We start from the raw sequence: 22,411 nt of genomic DNA, 5'->3' as shown, positions 1-22,411 counted from the left end.
AGCTGGGTAAGACTCGCGAGGTCGGCGGGAATGGGACCCGAGAGTCGGTTGGCCCTGAGTGAAAGAACGCATAGCATGGAGAGACGCCCGATAGTACCGTCGACGTGGAGCTCATGAGACCCACGCCAGGAAGATGGAGGGCGAGCACAGCAGTGTAGGCGGAGTCGCAGGTGACCCCAACCCAGTCGCAGGCCGACCCATTGACCCTCCACTAGAGGCGCGCCTCGTGGTGGAGTGGAGCCATGAAGTCCTGTAGCGCCAAGCGGTCTCGCGCCAGATCGGACACCACCGCAAGGACCGACAACGAAGGGTTGCCAGATCTGGTTGTGCGCCGCGGCGTGCGGATGGATGTAGGGAAGAGAAGGGTTTAGCGTCATGCAGATTGAGATAGTGAGGAGCGGAAAGGTATATTTGGTACGATAAAAATAAAATCCGTAATGTAATCAGATTCCACACTATTTCCTTTGTAATCGAGATTACAAATCTTGGTTATTTTCTTGTAATGCAATTACATTACATTACATCTCTAAAATGTTACCAAACAAAGTAAATCATCTTGTAATGTAATCCTGATTATATTACAAGCCTGATTACCCCTTACCAAACATGCCCTTAGAAGTTATTGGAACGTCGTGATGCACAGATTATTTTTTTTTTTATAATTTTCAATGTATTTTTTATTTTAAAAATACGTTTATTTTAATATTATTATAACTACTATGACCGTATATTAAAATTGTTTTAACTTAATTTAAATTATTCAATTGGATTAAAATTACTTTTCAGCTTTATTTAAATCAATAGCTACTACAAATTTTTGACCAAATTAAATAAAAACAAATGAAGTTGATTTATTTTAATATTTTATAACAGTTGTTTAGAATATTTAAAATGAGAACTATGTCGGAATGTTATTTTGATATAAGTCTTTTTTTAGGAAAATAATAATAAGAGATGTCTTTTTAATTTTTTAAATAAATTTTATTATACCTGCTCGATAATATAGCATAGATTGTTCTTTTATTATCAATTATTCAATCACTGAATAATTTATAATCCAGACAATATATATATATATATATATATATATATGAAACGCACAGGTTACCAACTAGTTAACGACATACGTTTGAGGGAAGACGCGTTGACGGATGACGTGTTAACGGACGTACTAAATCGTTCAATTTAACATATTATAAATTGAAAAAGTTCCAACGATTTTACATTTGGAACGATTTTACATTGTGATAGATCACTATTATTATGGGTGTTACGATCCGGCTCGTAAAGATCAATATAAATCCAAGTCACGTCAGATAGAAAGTTGATTTGACTTTACATTCGGCTCACTCGGGGGTCCGAGTCAGCCGCTCACTCAGCTTACTCGAGAGTGGCCAATTCATCTACTACTCAGAAGCCCAACTCGACCACGTTCTGCCCGACTCCCAACTCGATCTCTTTCTCTATCCGACTCTCAGCTTGGCATCACTCTGCCCGAACACTAGCTCAGCTGATCACACGACCATGGCCCCCCAGCACAGTACCAAAAGTAAGAGCCCTAGCTCCCGACTCATCGAGAGCACTACCTTTATAGTGAGGTCGAGCTCAAACTCCACGGTCGCCAGAGCTCCACTTGACCATGCCAAGACTCCACTCAGTCGAGCTTAGACTCCACTCAAGCGTGCCAAGACTCCACTCGATCGTGCCCAGACTCCACTTGGTCGTGTCCAATCCCTGCTCAACCTTACTTAAGGCTAACTTTTGCATCGGCTAATCTCTCCTGACCCCTATGTCATATCGATTTCTCCTCCTGTCTTTATCAGCCAGTCAAATCATTGTTAAGAAATTATGAGTAATTATGTGACCTGATCATCAGGGTATGATGTTGAATGATGCGATTTTATGTTATTATGATAATGACGAGATATTTTTCACACTTTGATGGGACATATTTTTTGATAAAATCTCAAAGCGTAAATATTCTCCTTAATTAACAACAAAGCATGACTGTATGATTCTTTCACTACTCTCATCTATATAATTTTCCTTCTGTACAGATATATGTATGCATACAAACATATACATACCTCTTCATCATACTGTATTTTTCTTTTCTCTTTTCGATAATTGATTTAAGCGTCGGAGTGGTCGAACTAGGACATCCCTGACTTTCCCTTCTTATTGTGTTGGTACTTGCAAGTCCCACAGAACTCATCGTCTCCAATTCCTCTTTGCGAAGTCAACCTTTTGTGCTGCGTGGCTAATAATGTCTGAGAAGCGATCTCAATGGGAACAACTAGAAAAAACTCATTATCTCAATTTCATTAAAATTCAACCCTTATATATTCTAATAAATCTATTTTACAGTATGAAAAACAGTAGTAGTTCGTATAGTGTCAAGAGGATAATGATGGCTCTCGTCTACCGACAAATCCAGCTTCTCGATAATTACACATCAACAATAAATTATTCGGTTTTAATTAATTAACATAATTTCTCAGATTTAATATTAAAAAGCTCGATTAATATAAATAAAACGTTTAATTGGGTGGCACTTCATCGAGCATCGTCAGCGCGCCGAGAACGGCCTCCAACTGCATGGCTTCCTCTTCCTCCCCCTTGCCGCTGCTGCCACTCGTCGCGTTCCTGCTCCTCGCCGCCTCCCTCGTCGTCGCCAAGCCCTCCGCCGCCGACTCCCCTGTCGCCGCTCCCTCCGCTGGTCCGCTCAACATCACCGCCATCCTGGTCAACGCGACCCACCATCGCACGTTCGCGCGGCTGCTTCGCGAGACGCAGGTGGATCTGCAGGTGGACAAGGAGCTCGGCGACGAAGACACCGGCAACACCTTCACCGTGCTGGCCCCCTCCGACGCCGCCTTCCTCGGCCTCCGCTCCGGCGTCCTCAACGCGCTCTCCCAGCAGGACCAGGTAGAGATGGTGCTGTACCACCTCCTGCCCCATTACTACTCCCCGCCCATGTTCGTCACCGCCAGCAACCCCGTCCGCACCCAGGCCTCCGGCAACCACGGCACCTACACGCTCAACATCACTACCGACAGCGACATGCGGGTCAACGTCTCCACCGGCGTAGTGCGGACGCCTATCGCCGGCAGCCTCTTCGACGACGGGGAGAAGCTCGCGGTGTACACGCTCGAGAAGGTGCTGCTGCCCTACGACCTCTTCGGGCCGAGATCCCCGGCGTCCTCGCCGCCGGCCTCTAAGGTCCCGTCCGCGCAGTCGGCCGCCGACGTGGCAGCGGCGGCGGGAGAGAACAGAGCGGCCGCGGCCGCGGCTGGGTTGCGCGCGGGTTGGAGGAACTTGATGGCGGCGTTCGGCGCCCTTGCGATTGCAATCAACTGCCTCGCCTTCATCAATTAATTTGTTTTATTTCCATCTCACCGATCGAAATGCTACTTAATTCTTAATTATTATTGCTGTTCTTGATTCTGTGATGTACGTATTAATACATATGGTGATAGATTGTTTGTTTATGCTGCTCACCACATGAATTTAATTAATTCAAATTATATTTAAAAAAAAACAAAGAAACGAGAGGTTAATTAGATCCTCTGTTTTATGATGTCGTTGCAGAAGTCTTGCTGTGCATAATCAACAATCATCAATATTTAATTGAACACCTAAGAAGGATTTGGGAAACAAAAAATATGTTTTACTCCATGATAATGATGATATTACTAAACTAATACACACGCTGATAAACAAGTTCTTATAATAAATCACTGTACCAAGGAAACTTTTTAACAGATGCTTTTTCTACGTTTAGCAAGCTCCTCAATGTTTACAAACCCTAAAGGATAAAATATGTGAACGATCGTTTTGGATAACCATCCCTTTGGAAAGTGAATGAAGTACCATTCAGCTTTTCTTTGCATCCACCTGCTTCTTCTTCTTCTTCTTCCGCTTGTTGAGCTTGGCCTTTAACTCGAATTGTTTCTTCATGCTTTTCTCCCATTCTTTCTTATATTTCATGTAGATAAACATTGCAGCTCGGGCATCCTCAATCTAACAAAAGCACAAGGTCCAGTCTTTTGAGCTTAATCAAGGATGATTTTCTAATTAGATATGTCATTGCAACTAGTAACAATTAGAAGGGTTTCTTAAGACTAAAAGAAGCAGCAGATACTACTGGGAGAATCATGCTTACAGGACAGTGCTCATTTTCCTGAATGTTAACACCAAGAATCTCGGCTGCAAGATGCTTTAGTGCTCTCGTCCGATTACCCCTAATGAAGGTTAGAGTCAAACATAATTGAAGGTATCCTTTTTGAAACAACAGTTTGTGAAGTTAAAAATGTCAAACCTTCTTAAGGGCTCATACTCTGAGGTATCTCTTATATCCTTCTTCGGGTGACTTAACAACAATACCTTCAAATGAAAGTTAAATATCATATAATCTAAACAAATTATAAGAACAAGTAGGCCAGTACCTTTAGATCATAGTGCAAAGCATGACCAACAAGGACTTTTCCTTTAATCAATTCAGCAACTTTGTCTTGAACCTCACAGAAATCCTTTGCTGCAATGAATAAATAACAATGTTGCCCACATCTATAGAAGACAATCTAAAAGAAAAATAGTTTACCACAGACCTTTTTTCATGTTCCTCGGCCGGATGCCACTGATCCTAGTACGAAAGTCAACAATACGCTCCATTGGGCGAACATATTCATCGTATACCACATTACCATATGAATTCACCTGCCACAAAAGTAGCAAAGTGAGACTATGATGAGAGATTCTCAAGCTATCATGTTCTAGATCAAAGTCCCTAATAAAATGGAGGGAAGCCCTGGAAATTGGTACACTAATATTGACAGAATCGTAAAACAGAACAAGGTGGGATGGATTGTAACAACAAAACCACTGGACCAAGTGTTTTCACAATTTGTGTCCCATGTATAAGTTTGCATACAAATCTAAATACTTTGATGAATGTTGTATCATAAGAATCCAATCACAAATCTAAATACTTTGAAGAGCCATGAACTTGATTGTATGCTAAAATGCAATCAAAACAAGAATTAAATTAGTAATTTTGGATTGCTACTGGAAGTTAAATTTCAGTGCTACAATTGTTCACGAACTATACATGTTCTCAGAGCCCAAAGATGCTTCATTGATTCAAGAAAATTGAGCTATCTTTTGGTGACATACAAGAGAAAGTAATGCAGTCGTAGTTCACCTAAAATGCAATCTAAGAGTAGAAATGAGAATGGGCATTTTGTGTGTGGGAGAAACAAGAATAAACATAGGAAACCATTAAGCACCAGCGTAACCCGTCCAAGTGCGCTTTTGTTCCCCTCAGAGCTCACACCGACCATCTCACAGTCCATAGCCAGTGCATCCGTCAAACTGCAACCAGAAGAATAACGAACCTGAAAAACGCATCCGAAAGAAGAAAGCTATCCACTTTCTTAGAACCGGAGGGCAGAGGAAGGTGACCTGAAATCAGCGGAGGTTGGCGAGAGAACAACCGGCGGCGATGCATCCGGAATGGGTTCCTCCCTTTCCCTGCGCTTCCCCAACACGGACCGCACTAGGGTTTCCGAGCCAACATCGGTGGAACGCGAGGGTTTAGAGGGTCGGCGGGCCTTGAGCTTCTGCTGGAGTTGCGCCCAGTTGGGGTTGAAAGCCAAAACCTTGGGAACGGGTTTAGAAGTCGCAACCTCCGCCGCCGCTTCGCCGCCACCCATCTGATGCGTCTCCGGCGTCAAGACCAGGTTGGGCCTTAAACTAGGGTTGAAATTTAGCCTATTTTGAATAATGATTAATGATGAATGATACGATTAAATTTTATTAAATTTCAAAGATATTTTTAACAACTTCCCTTCTGAAAAGGGTTAAAAGGGCCAGAATCCATCACACTTGCACTGGCCCAGTTTTAGCAAGATTAGGGTTTCGCTCCCACACTAATATCTATATATACAACCAACGGTGTCGTTCTTATGATCGAGTGGCCGCCGCCGGCGGGAGGAGAGGAAGCGGAGAAGGCGATCTGGAAACCGAACGGATGGTCGCCTTCAGGGTTAGTGTTCGTTGCCACATCGTGGCACTTATTCCTTCTCCATTCTCGGGTTCCGGTACCGTTCCTAGTCGTTTGGTCTGCCATCATCCCCTCGCCGAATGGAGCTTCGGTTCTTGGACCTTTGTGGCTAATGATTTTTGTTTGTAGTTTGAAACATCATTCGCTGCTTGGTTGCAGTTCCATCGGTATCAAGTGGTTGGGAGGGGACTATCAACGGCGACCGATGAGCACCCGAAGATCTACAGGATGAAGCTGTCGGCAACGAATGAGGTCCGTGCCAAGTCAAAGTTCTGCTGGGCTTTCGATATCACGTGTCTAAGTGTCATGTTCATTGATGCTGGCTTCTTGTGTTCTTTCGTTGTTTACTTCTGTTCTCGTTTATTTATCATTTTGGCATGATTTATGAAGCCCATGGTTTTCTAATGCAGATATTTGACCGAAACCCCACTAAGATCAAGAACTATGACATCTGGTTAAGGTACCAAAGCAGGACAGGTTATCACAACATGTACAAGGAGTTCCATGACATTACTCTCAATGGTGTTGTCGAGCAGATGCATGATGAGATGGCTTCACGCCATGACAGATACGGTTCCTTCTAAACTTTGCAAGAGGGAGAGCACCAAGCAGTTCCATGTCTCAAAACCAAGTTTCTTCCTTTAAAAAAAGGCCTCTCCAAGTCCACATTTAGGCTAAACCACATTACACAACTTAAGTTGCTATTTCTATGTTCTTGAATTTTTTTACTTTATCTTTTCTTGTTTGATACACAATCAACAATGAACTAAGGTTTCATATTGATTCTGTTTTGAAATTTTTCATTTAGTTGGTATCTTAGTTCTGCAATATCTAGTACTGGCATTGTTATGTTGTTATTTATTTACTTATGTTTTGCTTCCAAGTCTATCTTCTTCTGCTATCTCATGTGCATTTTTAATACATGTGTTTTTTTTTGATTTGTAGTTTGCAGAGCCCAGCGTTACCTCAGTTACATGCTCTTCATGGATAATGTTTGCATCAAATTATTGACTGTACAATGGGCATGCCTTTCGAATGGACAAGTTTCATTGTTATTTTGGGCCTTTGGAAGCCCTGCTTCTGCTTAATGCATTCTAGTTTCATGCAATTCTCTGATCAAGCTACCACATTAAAAAGCTTTTGGTTCTAGTGTTACATGTGGAAATTTGATAAATGCTTTTTTATTTTTGTAATTTTGGATATGCCACTCTTCTTTTTCAATTGGAAAGATATCAATGATTCATAGCATATTTTAGAGAATTTTTTTGCTTTATTTTTGCTTAATTTTTTCCTGTTAAAAATTTGATGTTCTAGTACATTACTTTTTGATATTCGGTCATAAAATCCTAGTAGCAATAAGAGAGGCTGAGTTGCCTCTTGTACCTCTCAGTCTCTGGCATATTGAAGGGCAACCTTGCCAAGGTCATCAATTTCTGTTTGGTTTCCTTTTCATCCCTGTTGCCTAAATCTCCTGGCATATTGCTGATTGTATATCTTTTATCTCTCTAGTGTTTAATGGAAGAAGCATTTGCCTATATGTATTTGACAATTCAATTCAATTTGGTTACAGGATTATAGTAGCACATAAAAGATTGGGCAGGTGTAGTTGTGACTATTACCCTTGCATCAGTTAGAAATCCTTTATTTTAATTATTGAAGGGCAACCTTGCCAAGGTCACCAATTTCTGTTTGATTTCCTTTTTATCCCTGTTGCCTAAATCTCCTGGCATATTGCTGTTTGCATGCCTTTTCTCTCTTTGGTGTTTAATGGCTGAAGCGATTGCCTACATGCATTTGACAATTTAATTTGATTACAGAATCATAGTAGCATAGAAAAGAATAGATAGGTGTAGTGGTTATTATTACTCTTGCATCAGTTAGAAATCCCATATTTTAATTATTGAAGGGCAACCTTGCCAAGGTCACCAATTTCTGTTTGGTTTCCTTTTTATCCCTGTTGCCTAAATCTCCTGGCATATTGCTGTTTGCATGCCTTTTCTCTCTTTGGTGTTTAATGGCTGAAGCGATTGCCTACATGCATTTGACAATTTAATTTGATTACAGAATCATAGTAGCATAGAAAAGAATAGATAGGTGTAGTGGTTATTATTACTCTTGCATCAGTTAGAAATCCCATATTTTAATTATTGAAGGGCAACCTTGCCAAGGTCACCAATTTCTGTTTGGTTTCCTTTTTATCCCTGTTGCCTAAATCTCCTGGCATATTGCTGTTTGCATGCCTTTTCTCTCTTTGGTGTTTAATGGCTGAAGCGATTGCCTACATGCATTTGACAATTTAATTTGATTACAGAATCATAGTAGCATAGAAAAGAATAGATAGGTGTAGTGGTTATTATTACTCTTGCATCAGTTAGAAATCCCTTATTTTAATTATTGAAGGGCAACCTTGCCAAGGTCACCAATTTCTATTTGGTTTCCTTTTTATCCCTGTTGCCTAAATCTCCTGGCTATGTTGCTGTTGCATGCCATTTCCATCTCTAGTGTTTAATGGCAGAAGCAATTGCCTACATGACAATTTAATTTGATTACAGAATCATAGTAGCATAGAAAAGAATAGATAGGTGTACTTGGTAATATTACTCTTGCATCAGCTTGAAATCCCCTGTTTAACTATTGAAGGGCAACCTTGCCAAGGTCACCAATATCTATTTGGTTTCCTTTTTATCCCTGTTGCCTAAATCTCCTGGCTATGTTGCTGTTGCATGCCATTTCCATCTCTAGTGTTTAATGGCAGAAGCAATTGCCTACATGCATTTGACAATTCAATTTGGTTACAAAATCATAATAGCATAGAAATCAATAGGCAGGTGTAGTTGTTACTATTACTCTTGCATCAGCTAGAAATCCCCTGTTTAACTATTGAAAGGATTGCCAAGCACCAATTTCCATTTGATTTCCCTTTTATCCTTGTTGCCTAAATCTCCTGGTTATATTACTGTCGCATGTCATTTCCCTCTCTAATGTTTAATGGCAGAAGCAATTGCCCACGTTCATTTGACAATTCGATTTGGCAAGAAAATCATAGTAGCTGGTTGAGAGGCTGAGATACTTCTGTCACGTCATTGTCTTCGGGCAACCTTGCCAAGGTACCAATTTCTCTTTGGTTTCCTTTTTATCCCTGTTGCCTAAACCTCCAGGCATTTTGCTCTCTCTGCATGCCATTTTTGTCTGCAGTTGTTAATGGTGCAAGCATCTGCCCGCATGCAGAGGGTGTGTGAAAGTAACTCACTAATATGAATGAGTTAACAGTGATTTGCAGTCTTAATCTGCTGTGGTTCATCAGATTTAGAGACCTAGCCGAGGGCAAATGGGCTTCAACGTCTGCTTCGCTGGTTCGCCCCCTTTAACCCCGATGGATGGGCTTCTCTGGATTGCCCATGGTGAACCCTTCACCCCAACCACGGTGGTGCCACCCTACCGGCTAACATCCGCTTGGCTCTCTTCTCCAGCTCCAATGAGATTGTGCCGGGTTGCCGCTGTGTGATATCTGAAATATGCAGATATCACACAGAATTTTTCATTTGCGACAAACTTGTTGAAAGCAACTTTAATTCCTAGTGAAGACATGAACGTCTTTTGTATAATATTATTGCTGGAGTAACGATTTCCCTCTGCTTGTGCTCCATAACGTTGCTTCCTCTTTCTGCTCCAGCAATATCAGTGAGGCATCCTGTTTACAAATAATCAACCTTTCCTTGCTAAAAGGGATGAGATTTGCACAACTCTTAATGGAACGGAGTCAGTCAGTCGGACGTAAAATGCTCTCATGGTCGGTATTTGTCAAACCAACAATTGACTTTAATACACAGAAGAATCAGGCAATTTATCCGCAGATGAAGAACAGGGGGTGTTTCTTTCATCAATGATTTGGAATGGTCATTCCCTTGTGGTATGGGAAGAGAGTTTTTACTTTCACCAAAGTAGTTTGATGTTCAAATTGCTATCCTTTGTCGGTTCTGCAATTGAAGTAAAATGAAGGAATTCAGAGAAAGGCTTGTTTTATGACATGACTACTCCGACATGTCATGGTACAGTGAGCAGGGGTTGCAACTCTCATAAAAACTACTTCCTGGGAATCTTGATAAAGCAACAAGCTTTTATAGTTCCCAACTCCTAAGTTCATCTGTGCAATGCACGGAGGATTAGGGACGGGCACAGGGACAGGTAAGCCTTTGCATTATGATCTTTATCTCTAACTGTTTATTATATCCATTATTTCTTTCATCCAGATTCTTTTTTCTCTCTTTTGCAACCAGGATTTATTCTTGGTTGCTGTATACTAACTTCATCCACAAAACATTATGAATCTTTTATTGGATTTTTTGGAATTAATTTTGTCAGGACACTTTTCTAGCGCAATTTGATATGATGGAAAAGTTCTGCTGCGAGGTAATTATAACACTCTTGCTTTTATTGTGGCTCGACCAAACTGACATTTCTAGTAAAAGCATGTCAGGCTTCAACACCTTGAGTAATTGGCGCATTGTTTGGAAACATGAACATAACTGTAAAGTAAAACAGAACAATCTTGTATTGCACCTGCATATTATTGGCTACCGTCGGCAATATTAAGGTTCATCTTACACATGATACTGCCATGTATTTGATTAAAAAAAATGATAAATCTCAGTCAGTCTCATGGATTCAATTTTTGAGGGTGATCGGTTTGGTATTTCCCACCGACCACCAGGATAAATCAGGAAGTGCATACGACTGTCAATCTAGATGCTCAGCATCTTTTGATTGCGTTTCTTATTTGAAGAAAAATTCCTGTAAATACGTCGTAGTTGGGGATCGAACCGTGGGTCCCTAGGTTATAATCTGAATGTCCTACCGTTGTACCATTGCCTCGGGGACTGTCATGTATTTGATTAAGAATGTATAAGCAAGCATGTGATTGACTGGATTGTTTTTGGGAAGAGATCTGAGAGAAGTAAATCTACAGTACTGTATGTCAATTTAAAGCTACTAATTAGGATAGGGATATGTCATGCATGATCAAACGTGAATCAGATAGAGATGTCCTGCATGATCAAAGTGAATCATATAGTTGCCACGGTTTGTTTTTTACTTCAAAGTAAAATGTTTTTTTACTGTGTTGCTATGTTCACCTACTCTGGGAATAAAACTGCAGAGCATGAATCTAAATAAATATCTGACTTAACCAGACGTCTTCAACCTCGAATGATTGTAGGAAAACTGATCCGAGTCTAATTTGTTTTTCTCTCCTTGAAACAACTTTTGTTACTGTGATGCTTAGCTATTCCTACATTTGCCATATAATTACTGATTTTTTCTCATTTGCTGTTATCACTCTAATGACATTACTTCCCTTGCAGGCTAAGTAGACTTTGCAAAAGGATCAAAGTATTAGACAATCGAGTTCCATTTTAAAAGCTTGGGTAGATGTTTCAAATCCTCCATCAAGATCTTCCAAAGTACAATGCATAATTTGTGCACCTCCTTTTGCCCCCTTTACTTTGAGAAAGGAGAAAGAGTATTGATTCGTAGGTCCATTGTCAGAGAGACAACCAAGTGTGGTTCTAGAGAATGATCTAAAACTGTGTTTAAAATGAGAATTATGAAAATAACTCAGTTCATTAATTAGGGAACAGAGCCGGGCCCTCTTCCCCAGCGTGGAGAAGAATCGGTATCAAACTCGAGTCCATGCATGGCATTGCCCTTTAATGCCATCGGGGCCCTCAATTAGTGCCATATTTATTGCTATATATAGTCCTCCACTGCATCGACATTCCTCACTTTGGAGCTTAGGAGAGTGACTGACTGGCCATGGTCGTCCCTATGCTGCTGCGCTTCGCGTGCTCCAGGGTTGTCCGGAAGCTGGATTCCCTTTCCCCCACCGTGGCCGGCGGCGGCGGCTCTTGGCATGGAAGAGACGGCCAGGCCTTGGTGTGTGACTTCGAGGGCGCCTTGCTGAGCACCACATGCACCTTCCCTTACTTCATGCTCGTGGCTTTCGAGGGCGGTGGCCTGCTGCGAGCCCTCCTCTTGCTCCTCTGGCCTCTTCTGTGGCTCATGTCGCGCGTTCGCAGGGAGAGCATGATGATGAGGGCCATGACCTTTGTCACCTTCTGCGGGCTCAGCGCCGAAGCCGTCGACCTGGTGCGCAGGGCCGTACTCCCCAAGTTTTACCTGGAGAACCTGCGGCTCCAGCCCTGCGAGCTGCTCGCGGCCTGCACGGGGCGGCGGGTGGTGGTCACCGCCATGCCTAGGCCCATGGTGGAAGGCTTCTTGAGGGAGTATTTGGGCGTCAGCGAGGTGGTGGCGCCGGAGCTCCAGGTGGAGGAGGACCGCCGCCGCTTCACCGGCTTCCTCTCTGTTTTTTCGAGGCAGAAGGCTCTCGAAGAGCTGTTTCGGGAGAGCGAGGCTGACGTAGCGGTTCTGAGCCCCAGCAACTGCCATGATCACCTGCTCGCCACCTACTCCAAGGTTCGCTGCACTTCTTCCTCTGACATCTTTTCCGGCGGCAACTTTTGCATGACACGTCGCGAGCTTCAAAATTGGATACGTTTTATTTTATGAGCAGGAAATTTATGTTGTGAACGAGGAAGAAGCGGCGACGGCGTTGCCGAGGGGCAAGTACACGAAGCCTCTGGTTTTCCACGACGGCAGGCTCGCTTTCTTCCCCACGCCCTGCGCCACCCTCGCGTTCTTCCTCTGGCTTCCGATTGCGGTCCCGCTGGCCATATCTAGGATCTTGATCGGCACCGTGTTGCCGTACGACCTCTCGTTCCTCGTCGCCGCCTTCACCGGGTTCCGTTTCCGCCTCGGCGGGCAGCTGCCGGCCGCGCGGAAGGGTGTTCTTTTCGCCTGCAACCACCGGACGCTGCTCGACCCCGTGATGCTCTCGGCGGCGCTGCGGCGGCCGGTGCCGGCGGTGACGTACAGCGTCAGCCGCATGTCGGAGATGATCGCACCGGTGCGGACGGTGCGGCTGGCTCGCGATCGGATCCGGGACGCGGCGACCATCCGGCGGATGCTGGCGAAGGGGGAGCTGGCGATGTGCCCGGAGGGGACCACCTGCCGGGAGCCGTACCTGCTGCGTTTCAGCTCACTGTTCGCGGAGGTGGCCGACGACATCGTGCCGGTGGCGGTGGAGACCCGGGTGGGGACGCTGCACGGCACCACGGCCAGTGGGAGGAAGTGGTTGGATCCGGTCTCATTCCTAATGGACCCAGCGCCGGTGTACAAGGTACACGTGCTGACGCCCATGCTCCCCGCCGGCGGGAGGAGCTCTGCCGAGGTGGCGAACGCGGTGCAGAGGCGCATAGCAGAGGTGCTGGGGTTCGAGTGCACTGGGCTCACGCGGCGGGAGAAGTACCTGTTGCTCGCCGGAAACGAAGGGGTGACGGCCGGCCGTGAAGGCGAGAAACAGTAACTAGTAATTAGCATAAGAAATCGCAATATAATTAATGTAATGGGAAGCATTAGGCCAGGCCAAGTACCTTTGAAATTGAAATGAGTTGTTGTTTGTTTACCTTTGCGATATGAAAAAAGATCTGTCGTATCCTAAATATGGATGAGATGCAGAGGGCAACGGTGTGATTGATGATCGATTTGATAAGAATTTATTACTGTTTATTCAATCCATTAAATAAATCCATTTAAATAATTCATAATATTAAATAAATAAATTTAAATACATACGGTATTCAGTTCGTCATTTTATGTTGAAATCTCTATCTAAGAGTTTTCCACACATGAAAGGTGTAAGTTTTGATTAAATTTATCAAATATATAAATTAATTTAGTTATGAATATTATTTTAATTTTATTTCTTTAATATATATATAAGATTTTATATATCTTGCATACTTGATCTTGTACGTCTCGTCCATGACAGAAGATTCTAGATGTACTAAAGTATTTCGAGCATTCGAAATAAGAACAGTCTTATTTTTTATTATTATTTATTTATGGCTAAGTACTTATTAAAAATTTTTTAGAGTTTAAAAATTGAGTTATAGTATTAAATATAAATAAATTTTTAAAATAAAAAATTTTTAGTTGTTCAAAGGATGTGTAATAATGACATATATATATTTGGAATTTACAAAAAAATACAAATAATAAAATTTTAAATAAATAATAATAATAATAATAAAATCAGTACTGGTCTTATAGTCTGAGTCTGTGATTTTTTTTTATTTAACCCGAGCCAAAATCTGATAACCCTGAAATTGAATATTAGTGCATTATTTGAATTTTACATAAAAGGAGTTAAACTTAAATAGAAAAATTAACCAGAAAAGAAATATATAGTGTCATACTTTGTAATATAATTAGAGCTAATAGCCATATAGATTAATTATAAAAAATTAAATAATGGCTTAAATTTAACTATCGATATTTTACTGAACCATGATATGCATATAGATTTTGGGATTTCTCATTTCACGTATCTAATTTTTATATTATTAAAATCACACAATGTATTTCCATTATATCTCTCTTTTTTATTTAAAAATTTACTATTTCTAATTTATGTTGTCGAATTCAAATGTAAGGGCATAGATAAATTAAGGATGTCTCTAAGAGTATATTAATTTTGGTTTGAACTGATTTAGATGGTCTATTAGTCAATTTCAAACAAAACTTACTAATAGATATAGAGAACTTAAAAATTTAAAAAATTTATATTTTTAGAACCATTAGAGTCTTAACAATCTACCAGTGATGTTGTTTAATGAGTATCATTGTCTTAATCTTATAACGAGCTTGTGATAAATTTTATTAAATTTTTGTAAATTTAAAAATTTATTATTCTCAATTTAAATTCTGTGTCTGATAGATGAACTCCGAATCACTTTGAACTAAAATCAATATATTCTTGGAAGTCTTTTTAATATATCATGCGTCCAAATTGGTTGATGAATTTAAAAATTTTAAATCACTTTAAATCCAAATTAATGTATTCTTGGAAGTTTCTTTAATATATTTATGTCCTCAGATCTGAAATCGACGAACAATCAAATTTTAAATAAAAACAAAAGAAGGGGAATGATAAAAATACACCGTGTGATTTTGATGTAACGAAAGTGACATGCCGATTTAACTAAGATGAGAAGTAGATGCATACGATAAGTAACTTGAAGATGAAAAAAAAATAAAAGGATAATAATAAACCAAAAATATTATCTACAAAAAAAAGTGATTTGTTATCTTATTTTGAAAAGAAACATATAAGTTACAATAGGACCTAAAAATTATGAATGTGTAAGGGAGGGATGCTATCCAAATAATGACCTTTTTTGTTTTTTAAAAAATAGTTATAGATATAAGTAATACGTTTTTTTTAAAACAAATCTAAATCTTAAATCAAGCAAAAATTGCAATACGTTTTTGAAAATAAGTTTTCCCTCACTTGTCCATCATCGTCTTCACTCTCTATTCGATTGACAACCACTCAAGTAAGAACGGTCGCAATATATCATAACTAGTATTCGGTCATAATTTAGTAATCAAATCTAGCTATCATTTTGCGTCTAGGTCTAACAATGAATTTGTAAGCCGCGAAATGAAATTGTGATCAGTGGATGCTCAATCAGGTCAGCTTGTGTGAGTAACCTATCGTTGCAAAAGAGAGCAAAGATTTGAATCCTGACGAAGTCAGATAATACCTTCTTGTGTCATGACCAACTGTAATTTCTCGATTTACCTCCTCATATATGATTATGAAACTCGATCATGTGAGGCCGCTAAGGTGGCAGATTCCACATTTTACAAAAATGTGAATAACCTATCAAGCCCATCGACCTGATAGGGTGTGGAGGAGGAGAAAATTATATTTTAAAAAATAATACACGGGGTGATAAATTTAAAATTAAAAATATTATTTGGATATTTCAAAAAGCTTAAATTCGTGATTAATTAATAAATTGTTGCTGATTTCAAAAGTATAATTGTGATCGATTTGGTCAGTAGGTCAGAGAGTTAACTGAGTCAACTATCCGGTTCGGTTCGATTCGACTGGTTAAATTAAACCCGAAGGGAATCCGACCCAGCGACGTAACGGAGGCTTAAAGCGGCAATAGTCAGGTTTTGGACACGTGTTGGTCGCCTTCGTCCTGCCGTCGCGACAGTTGCAGCAGACCAGTGGCGCAGCGTTGCGAGCGCGCGAGCTCTCAAAAGAAGCGCCGGCTCCTCTTTACCACCACCTCTGCTCTCTCTCTCTCTCTGCTGAATACTCAGCTGCAGTAGTACAAGCTTTTGATACCGATCTGAGATCCATAACTATGCCACCAAACCAGGAGGAGGTGGAGCCAGCAGCAGCAACGGCGGCGGCCAGAGATGAAGAAGAAGAAGCAGAAGAAGGGAGTGGTGAATAGGAAGCCACACTTTTTCAAAGTCCTTCTGGGCGACTTCACCCACCACCTGGCAAGCTTTCTTCTTCCTGTGCCTCTCCTCTTTCTCGTAATCCCACATTCACAGTCTTGTTCGGGTCTTCGAATTGCAGAGGATCCCCCCGAAGTTCCTGAAACACATTTCGGGAGCAAAGTCCAAGAGGGTGATCCTCCACGGCCCCAGCGGGAGCAAATGGCACGTAGAACTAGGCAGGTCGCCGGAAGACACATTCCTGACGACAGGGTGGCGCAAGTTCGTCAAGGACCACTCCCTCAAGGAGTACGAATTCCTCGTCTTCCAGTACGACGGCAACATGCACTTCACGGTGTTGATCTTCGACACGAGTGCCTGCGAGAGAGAAGACGTGTTCGCCGTCAAACCGTGGAGGAAGCAGCCTGTTCAATCTGAAGGGAAGAAGAAAGGTGCGAGAGCCGCTGTACAAGCTTTGAGCTTACAGATCATAAAACACGAAGCACAGGAAACCAATCCAATGGGAGAAATGTGGGTTGCGTCCCCTGCTCCTGCTCCTGCTCCTGTTCCTGCTCAGATCAAAACAGAAGAGTGTGAGCTTCCAATTCGTGCGATTCGAGAGAAAAGAAAACGCAAGAAAATATCGACGAGAAGACTCGCGACGGAAGAAGAGAGGGCGAAAGCACAGCGAGCAGCAAACGCATTCACCTCGCCCTTCCCTTACATCGTCGTCCGCATGACGCCCACCCACGTCTACAGACCGTACCTGGTACCGTATGCTTCTTCTTCTTCTTCTTCCAGGTCGATGGGCCATGAGTCTCTGCACTGCTTCTGATCGAGCTTTGGTTGCAGAATGTCCCAAATCGGTTTTCACGGGAACATCTTCCGCAGGAGAAATCGAGCATGGTCCTCCGCGACCCCAGCGGAAGGTCATGGACCGTGAACTACAGCCCGAGCTTGAGGTGCCAGATAGCCAAAGGGTGGACGGCCTTCGTGCGAGCCAACAAACTCGAGGAAGGAGACTTCTGCGCGCTGGAGCTCGTCGGCCCCGTCGAGCTCTGCGTGCATATCTTCCGCGTGGTCGAGGAAGCTTGAGACAGAGGTCTCTGCTATTCTGATAGATATCTTGTGAATGATCCATCTGGAACCATCAAACTAGCCTGCTGCTTTAATACTATTGAGGCTTTTGAGCTAGCTATAGAAGTTATCTATTATCATCAAATAGGAAACAGAGAGAACAAATTCACAGATTACATCGAACTATTTACGCGTTCCACAACTCAACTCATGGTGTGAATTAGAAACTCGAGACGAATTCTTAGAACATACTTACGCGGAAGAACCATAGCAGGATGAATGCTATTATAAGGCAAGCCATGAGCAGGTTGCAGACGGGAAGGCGCCTCCAGCAAACGATCCTCTCGCCGGTGTCTGACGGACTGCGTGCGTTCGACTCTCCCCTGCTCTGGCCTTCCTCTGAAACCCTGCTGTCCATGACGACGCTGATGTTTTTCGCACTGGAGCCGCAAATCTCACAGCATCTGCATCCACAGAAAATGATTTATGTAAAAAACAATTTCCTTTTTATAGATGTTCAAATATGTAGAGGTGACAATGGATTGACCAAGAAATATGTAGGGATGGATAATCTGTATATCGAGTTCCAGAAACCTCAAGAATTTAAAAGGCTTACATCAGAAATTACATCAGAAAGATAGAACACGCAAGTAAGGATCTGTATCAGTGACAGTAGTATGCTAAACACACGCCAGTAAGCTTAAGAAGATCTGGCCGTATCTGTTCAAATTTGAGTTTTTTTTTTATCATTTTAAACGAAGGACAATTCATGCAGTCCATAGCAAATATACAGTCTGTTGTTTTTGGCTGTGGTAGTGGTGTTATGAATATGTGATTACATATATCATTCTAAACATCAATCGTGCACTCAAATTTGTGCAGCTGTTGCTTTGTCAACTTTATGATTACCCATAGTCTCTCTCGTATCTTATAAATAATCATTTGTGACTAATTACTAGATAATGATAGCATCTATGTAATATATATGGCTATAGTTTGATAAATGCCGGCAAGATTTGAAACGGAGCTAGCCAATGACTAGTTTGAGAAAAAGCAAGCAATTACACTTCCTACTTTGTCCATGTGTCAAAAAAAGAATCAAAATTACAACAAAATGTATGGCAATGGATCAATGGATCTGATTATAACTTAGAAGTAAATACATTCGAAGTAAGAAAACCATAATTAGTTTCAAACAATCACCGCAAATAATATATGAACAAATTATAATTAGTTTCAAACATTCACCAAAACCATGTAATTCTATGTTGGTAAAATTAAAGCTTCTTGTATTACGAGAACTATGACTGTTCTCTTTCTTTTCATTTGTCCACATGCAACTAATGCAAAATTTTAAGTTTTTATTTTTACAGAGAGTAATTATATCAGAAAAAATAATTAAATAACGCTCTGCTTAGATGGGGTGAGAGAAGGTTCATTAACAGAAGGGAAGGGAAGGAAAGGAAGAGAAAAAAAATGCAGTATGAAACCAACATAACACACTCAATTGCATGGATGTGGGACCCACTGCATGCAATGTGTCATGTTGATTTCATGCTGTATTTTTTCATTCTGCATATCATTGCTCATAAAAATATTTATATTCTTCTTGTTTAGAAGGAAGGGAAAATTCATTAATGTAACATGTGTTACTTTATTTAGAAAGAAAAGAAAGAAAATGAAAGTTAAATATATAAAATTATAAAAATATTCTTATTTCTTAAAATAAATCTACATATGAAAAAAATATGTATAGCTATTGAACTGATTTAAGATTTTTCTTGCTAAAACCACCTTACGAGATCAACTAAAATTAATATTTACGATTTAAATAATTAAAAAAATTTAAAAAAATAATGAGTAAACATATAATAAGCATGCGAAATATAGAATCTGTATACTTTGATACGACAATAGATAGATCAGTATTTTTATATATATTTCTATAAAAATTTACTGATGTAAAAAAGGAGTGAAAAAATCGTGCTCCACTAGAGAAATTTAAAAAATTTAGATTAAATAATTAAATAAATTATTTAAGAGTTAATATTTAAAAATAGAGATAAAATTCGAACAAATAATATTTAGAATTGTCTTTCCTTTCCTTACATTCCAAATTGGAATGTAAGAAAATCTCTCTTTTTCATGGTTAACGAAGGCTAAAACTTACCCTTCCCTCCTCTTCCCTCACTCCTTTCCAAACAAAGTTCAAAGTTCTTTTCCCCTTATTTATCTTTCCTTCCCCTTCCTTCAACTCCTCCCAAACAAAGCGTAAATGTCTGAGAGACTAAATTAGAATCTCCAATTCTTTGCGTTATGAAACATTCCAAAACCAATATGTTAGTGGATATGAATTATCTTCAATTTAGTGCAAAGATGATTAGTTAATAAGTTATCCTCCCATGTCATGCAACTCCATATCCCTGTATTCTTTTCTCAAGAAACGATTTTATCACCCTATATCCATTCTTTCATGTTCTCCTTTCCTCTTTTCTTGGCTTTCCTTACCATTGTCATAATTCTCTGGCTATGTGGTTCAAACAGAGGAAGCTATATGATCACAGATGTCATCGTGTTAAACAGCACCACTAGATCAGCTTCATTTTGGACAAGAGTTACCTGGTCATATGTCAAACATAAATGACAAGAAGATAGAGGAAATCCCATCCTCTCTACATTGCTACACAATGGAGAAACTTAATGTGACGCTTTGTTGAGAACAATTATTTTTAGCAGTAAATGATCGCAACTGGAGACATGAATGATGCTCCAATTCCAAAGGACTATAGTTGCAACGGTTTGACTATGGTCCTCACGGCTCATGGAGTGTAGAAATGGCATGGCCATGGAAATGATGGAATAAGAAACTATCTTATACAAGGAAAACTTCGAAGTTTCTTCCCTGGAAAAAGCTACATCTTTTTGTCAAAAGGTTAGGCCCAAACCAGGGAGAGAAAGTCATAAAGATGTCTCCTACAAGGAACTTTTTCGAACATGGTAATCCAAGAAAAAGATAAAAAGGAGTGAAACAAGAATGATGAATGAAACAACTCCAGAATTTTCTGCCGCATTAACCAGTAGAAAGTCTTAGAAAAAGGACACTCTTTCTCAAACTAGATCTAATTGTCTAAAAGCAACTTTGCCGTCATAATCGTCGGATAAAGGCACAGGCACCCAAGTCAAATACGCACAGCTTCCAGACACCACAAACTAAGCAGGGGGGAAAAGGAAATCGAGGAAATTAAGGCAGATCGAAGAAAATTCAAAACCTACCTGTTGCCCTTGACCGAAAACCAAGCCTCAGCACAGTTGCGGTGTGCGACGCCGAGCTCGCCCTTGCACCCGCACCCGAGCAGGATCAGCTCGGAACCCTCTCCCCCGGAACTCGAACTCAACTGGCAGATCCGGCACTCGCTTTCCCCCTCCCGGTCGCCTCCATCCTCCTCTGCCTCCCTGCCGCTGCATCTCCCGACGTCGATGACCACACAGCCCCCCTTCTCCTTCTCCTCCGCCGGGACGACGTCCGCTCCCGCATTCCCCGCTCTTCCTGCCGCCGCCGCCGGACTCGATTCTGCTTCACTTCGCCGCTCGCTCCTCGTCATTCCGCGGAGAATTCGAGGCTCCTTCTCGCGTTCAGGAATTTGGGATCGCCGAAACTGCACACGACAAGCGGGCGGAAATGAAGAACCGATTTCGATACTATAAATCCTTCCATGAATTAAATTAAAGAAATTAATTTCGATTTAATTAAACGTGTCCCCAGATTGGCTCCCCCCACGCAGAACCTCGCACACGACGAAAGCCAGGGTCCCACAACAACTGCCCCATTACAGCTGGGGGAGGGGCCCGGAGTTTGTCGGTGAGCGATTGGGTGGAATAGTTTTAATTTAACTTTAGTCGAAATTATTTAATTTTAAAGTAATTTTTCAATTAAAAAAAAAAGACTTCTCCCATCAGTCGGCAGCCAGAGTAGATACGCACGATGTTTGCCCTCGAGAGACGTGACCGCGTCTTCGTTCTCACCATCACCGGCGACGGCGAGCACCGCCTCAACGCCGACGCGATCGCCTCTCTCCGATCATCCCTCGCCGAGATCCGTTCGCAAGTTGCCGCCGCCCCCGGTGGCTACGCCCTCGTCACCGCTGCCGAGGGACGCTTCTTCTCCAACGGCTTCGATCTCGCCTGGGCCAACGCAGCGGGAACCCCCTCCGCCTCCCGACAGCGCCTCTCCTCCCTCGTCGCCCTCTTCAGGCCGGTGGTGGCCGACCTCCTCTCCCTCCCGATGCCCACCGTCGCCGCCGTGACCGGTCACGCCGCCGCCGCGGGGTTCATGCTCGCGATCAGCCATGACTACGCCGTGATGCGGGGGGATCGCGGCGTCCTGTACATGAGCGAGCTCGACATCGGGCTCCCCTTCCCGGATTACTTCATGTCGCTGATGCGGGCGAAGATCGCCGATATAAGGACGCTGAGAGACGTGACCCTGCGGGCGAAGAAGTTCTCGGCTGCGGAGGCGGAGGCGAGGGGGATCGTGGACTCGGTGCACGGCAGCGCGGCCGAGACGGTGGAGGCGGCGTTGCGGATGGCGAAGGAACTGGCGGCGCGGAATTGGGACGGCGGGGTGTACGCGACTATACGGATGGGAGCGTTCCCGGAGGCCTGCGCGGCGGTGGGATTGGAGGAGGAGGGCGACGAGGAGAAGGGGAAGACCTTCGTCTCCAAGCTCTAGGGTGCGCCTGATTAGGGCTTACGGCACTACGCTAAACGTGTCACATTGTTAATGGCTGCCAGTATCAATAATGGTGTTTGGATCTGTCACCTTATAAATATCACAAAATTTGCGATTTGCCCCTTTTTCTTAATATAATTTACTTATTTCCCCTTTTTTTTATAACGTAGCCATGTTTCTGGAGT

General features: G+C 42.0%; 6 protein-coding genes and 2 long non-coding RNA genes across 9 annotated transcripts; 5 read left to right on the top strand and 3 right to left on the bottom strand.

Annotated features, from left to right (window-relative positions):
- Window positions 1-1,524: 1,524 nt before the first annotated feature.
- On the top strand, window positions 1,525-3,378 carry LOC141829777 (fasciclin-like arabinogalactan protein 9). The gene is made up of 2 exons (XM_074717291.1): window positions 1,525-1,598; window positions 2,565-3,378. Exons 1-2 carry the CDS (start codon window positions 1,525-1,527, stop codon window positions 3,376-3,378), a joined length of 888 nt encoding a protein of 295 aa, XP_074573392.1.
- Window positions 3,379-3,679: 301 nt separating this feature from the next.
- LOC141829960 (uncharacterized) lies at window positions 3,680-5,729 on the bottom strand. The gene is made up of 7 exons (XM_074717423.1): window positions 5,464-5,729; window positions 5,289-5,373; window positions 4,611-4,719; window positions 4,449-4,537; window positions 4,322-4,386; window positions 4,166-4,244; window positions 3,680-4,023 (listed from the first exon to the last, which is right to left on the bottom strand). Exons 1-7 carry the CDS (start codon window positions 5,712-5,714, stop codon window positions 3,877-3,879), a joined length of 825 nt encoding a protein of 274 aa, XP_074573524.1. The 5' UTR covers window positions 5,715-5,729; the 3' UTR covers window positions 3,680-3,876.
- A 305-nt stretch (window positions 5,730-6,034) lies between these two features.
- On the top strand, window positions 6,035-6,492 carry LOC141830190 (uncharacterized). The gene is made up of 3 exons (XR_012601930.1): window positions 6,035-6,121; window positions 6,224-6,316; window positions 6,475-6,492. It is a non-coding gene; the product is annotated as an uncharacterized LOC141830190 (long non-coding RNA).
- Window positions 6,493-6,651: 159 nt separating this feature from the next.
- Window positions 6,652-13,535, top strand: LOC141830185 (glycerol-3-phosphate acyltransferase 1-like). The gene is made up of 4 exons (XM_074717671.1): window positions 6,652-9,171; window positions 9,335-10,249; window positions 11,425-12,535; window positions 12,633-13,535. Exons 3-4 carry the CDS (start codon window positions 11,876-11,878, stop codon window positions 13,482-13,484), a joined length of 1,512 nt encoding a protein of 503 aa, XP_074573772.1. The 5' UTR covers window positions 6,652-9,171; window positions 9,335-10,249; window positions 11,425-11,875; the 3' UTR covers window positions 13,485-13,535.
- Window positions 13,536-16,222: 2,687 nt separating this feature from the next.
- On the top strand, window positions 16,223-17,584 carry LOC141830186 (B3 domain-containing protein Os01g0723500-like). The gene is made up of 3 exons (XM_074717672.1): window positions 16,223-16,483; window positions 16,563-17,189; window positions 17,273-17,584. The coding sequence occupies exons 1-3, from the start codon at window positions 16,397-16,399 to the stop codon at window positions 17,513-17,515; spliced, it is 957 nt and encodes a 318-aa protein (XP_074573773.1). The 5' UTR covers window positions 16,223-16,396; the 3' UTR covers window positions 17,516-17,584.
- LOC141830191 (uncharacterized) lies at window positions 16,681-17,359 on the bottom strand. Its single transcript, XR_012601932.1, has 3 exons — window positions 17,187-17,359; window positions 16,906-16,989; window positions 16,681-16,798 (listed from the first exon to the last, which is right to left on the bottom strand). It is a non-coding gene; the product is annotated as an uncharacterized LOC141830191 (long non-coding RNA).
- LOC141830189 (uncharacterized) lies at window positions 17,512-21,560 on the bottom strand. Of its 2 annotated transcripts, none has more exons than XM_074717675.1 (4): window positions 21,479-21,560; window positions 20,771-21,153; window positions 17,754-17,961; window positions 17,512-17,615 (listed from the first exon to the last, which is right to left on the bottom strand). In XM_074717675.1, the coding sequence occupies exons 1-4, from the start codon at window positions 21,521-21,523 to the stop codon at window positions 17,595-17,597; spliced, it is 657 nt and encodes a 218-aa protein (XP_074573776.1). In that variant the 5' UTR covers window positions 21,524-21,560; the 3' UTR covers window positions 17,512-17,594. The 2 variants fall into 2 exon arrangements, with proteins under 2 accessions (XP_074573776.1, XP_074573775.1); XM_074717674.1 differs by having other exon boundaries at window positions 17,546-17,628; window positions 17,750-17,961.
- On the top strand, window positions 21,448-22,364 carry LOC141830187 (enoyl-CoA delta isomerase 2, peroxisomal-like). Its single transcript, XM_074717673.1, has one exon. It carries the CDS (start codon window positions 21,480-21,482, stop codon window positions 22,224-22,226), a length of 747 nt encoding a protein of 248 aa, XP_074573774.1. The 5' UTR covers window positions 21,448-21,479; the 3' UTR covers window positions 22,227-22,364.
- Window positions 22,365-22,411: the final 47 nt, after the last annotated feature.

The sequence above is a fragment of the Curcuma longa genome, chromosome 5 (genome assembly GCF_044706935.1).
Source record: "Curcuma longa cultivar G26 ecotype Majalengka, Jawa Barat chromosome 5, ITB_CL_G26_1.1, whole genome shotgun sequence".
Lineage (NCBI taxonomy): Eukaryota > Viridiplantae > Streptophyta > Magnoliopsida > Zingiberales > Zingiberaceae > Curcuma > Curcuma longa.
This window is presented reverse-complemented; position numbering and strand designations above follow the sequence as displayed.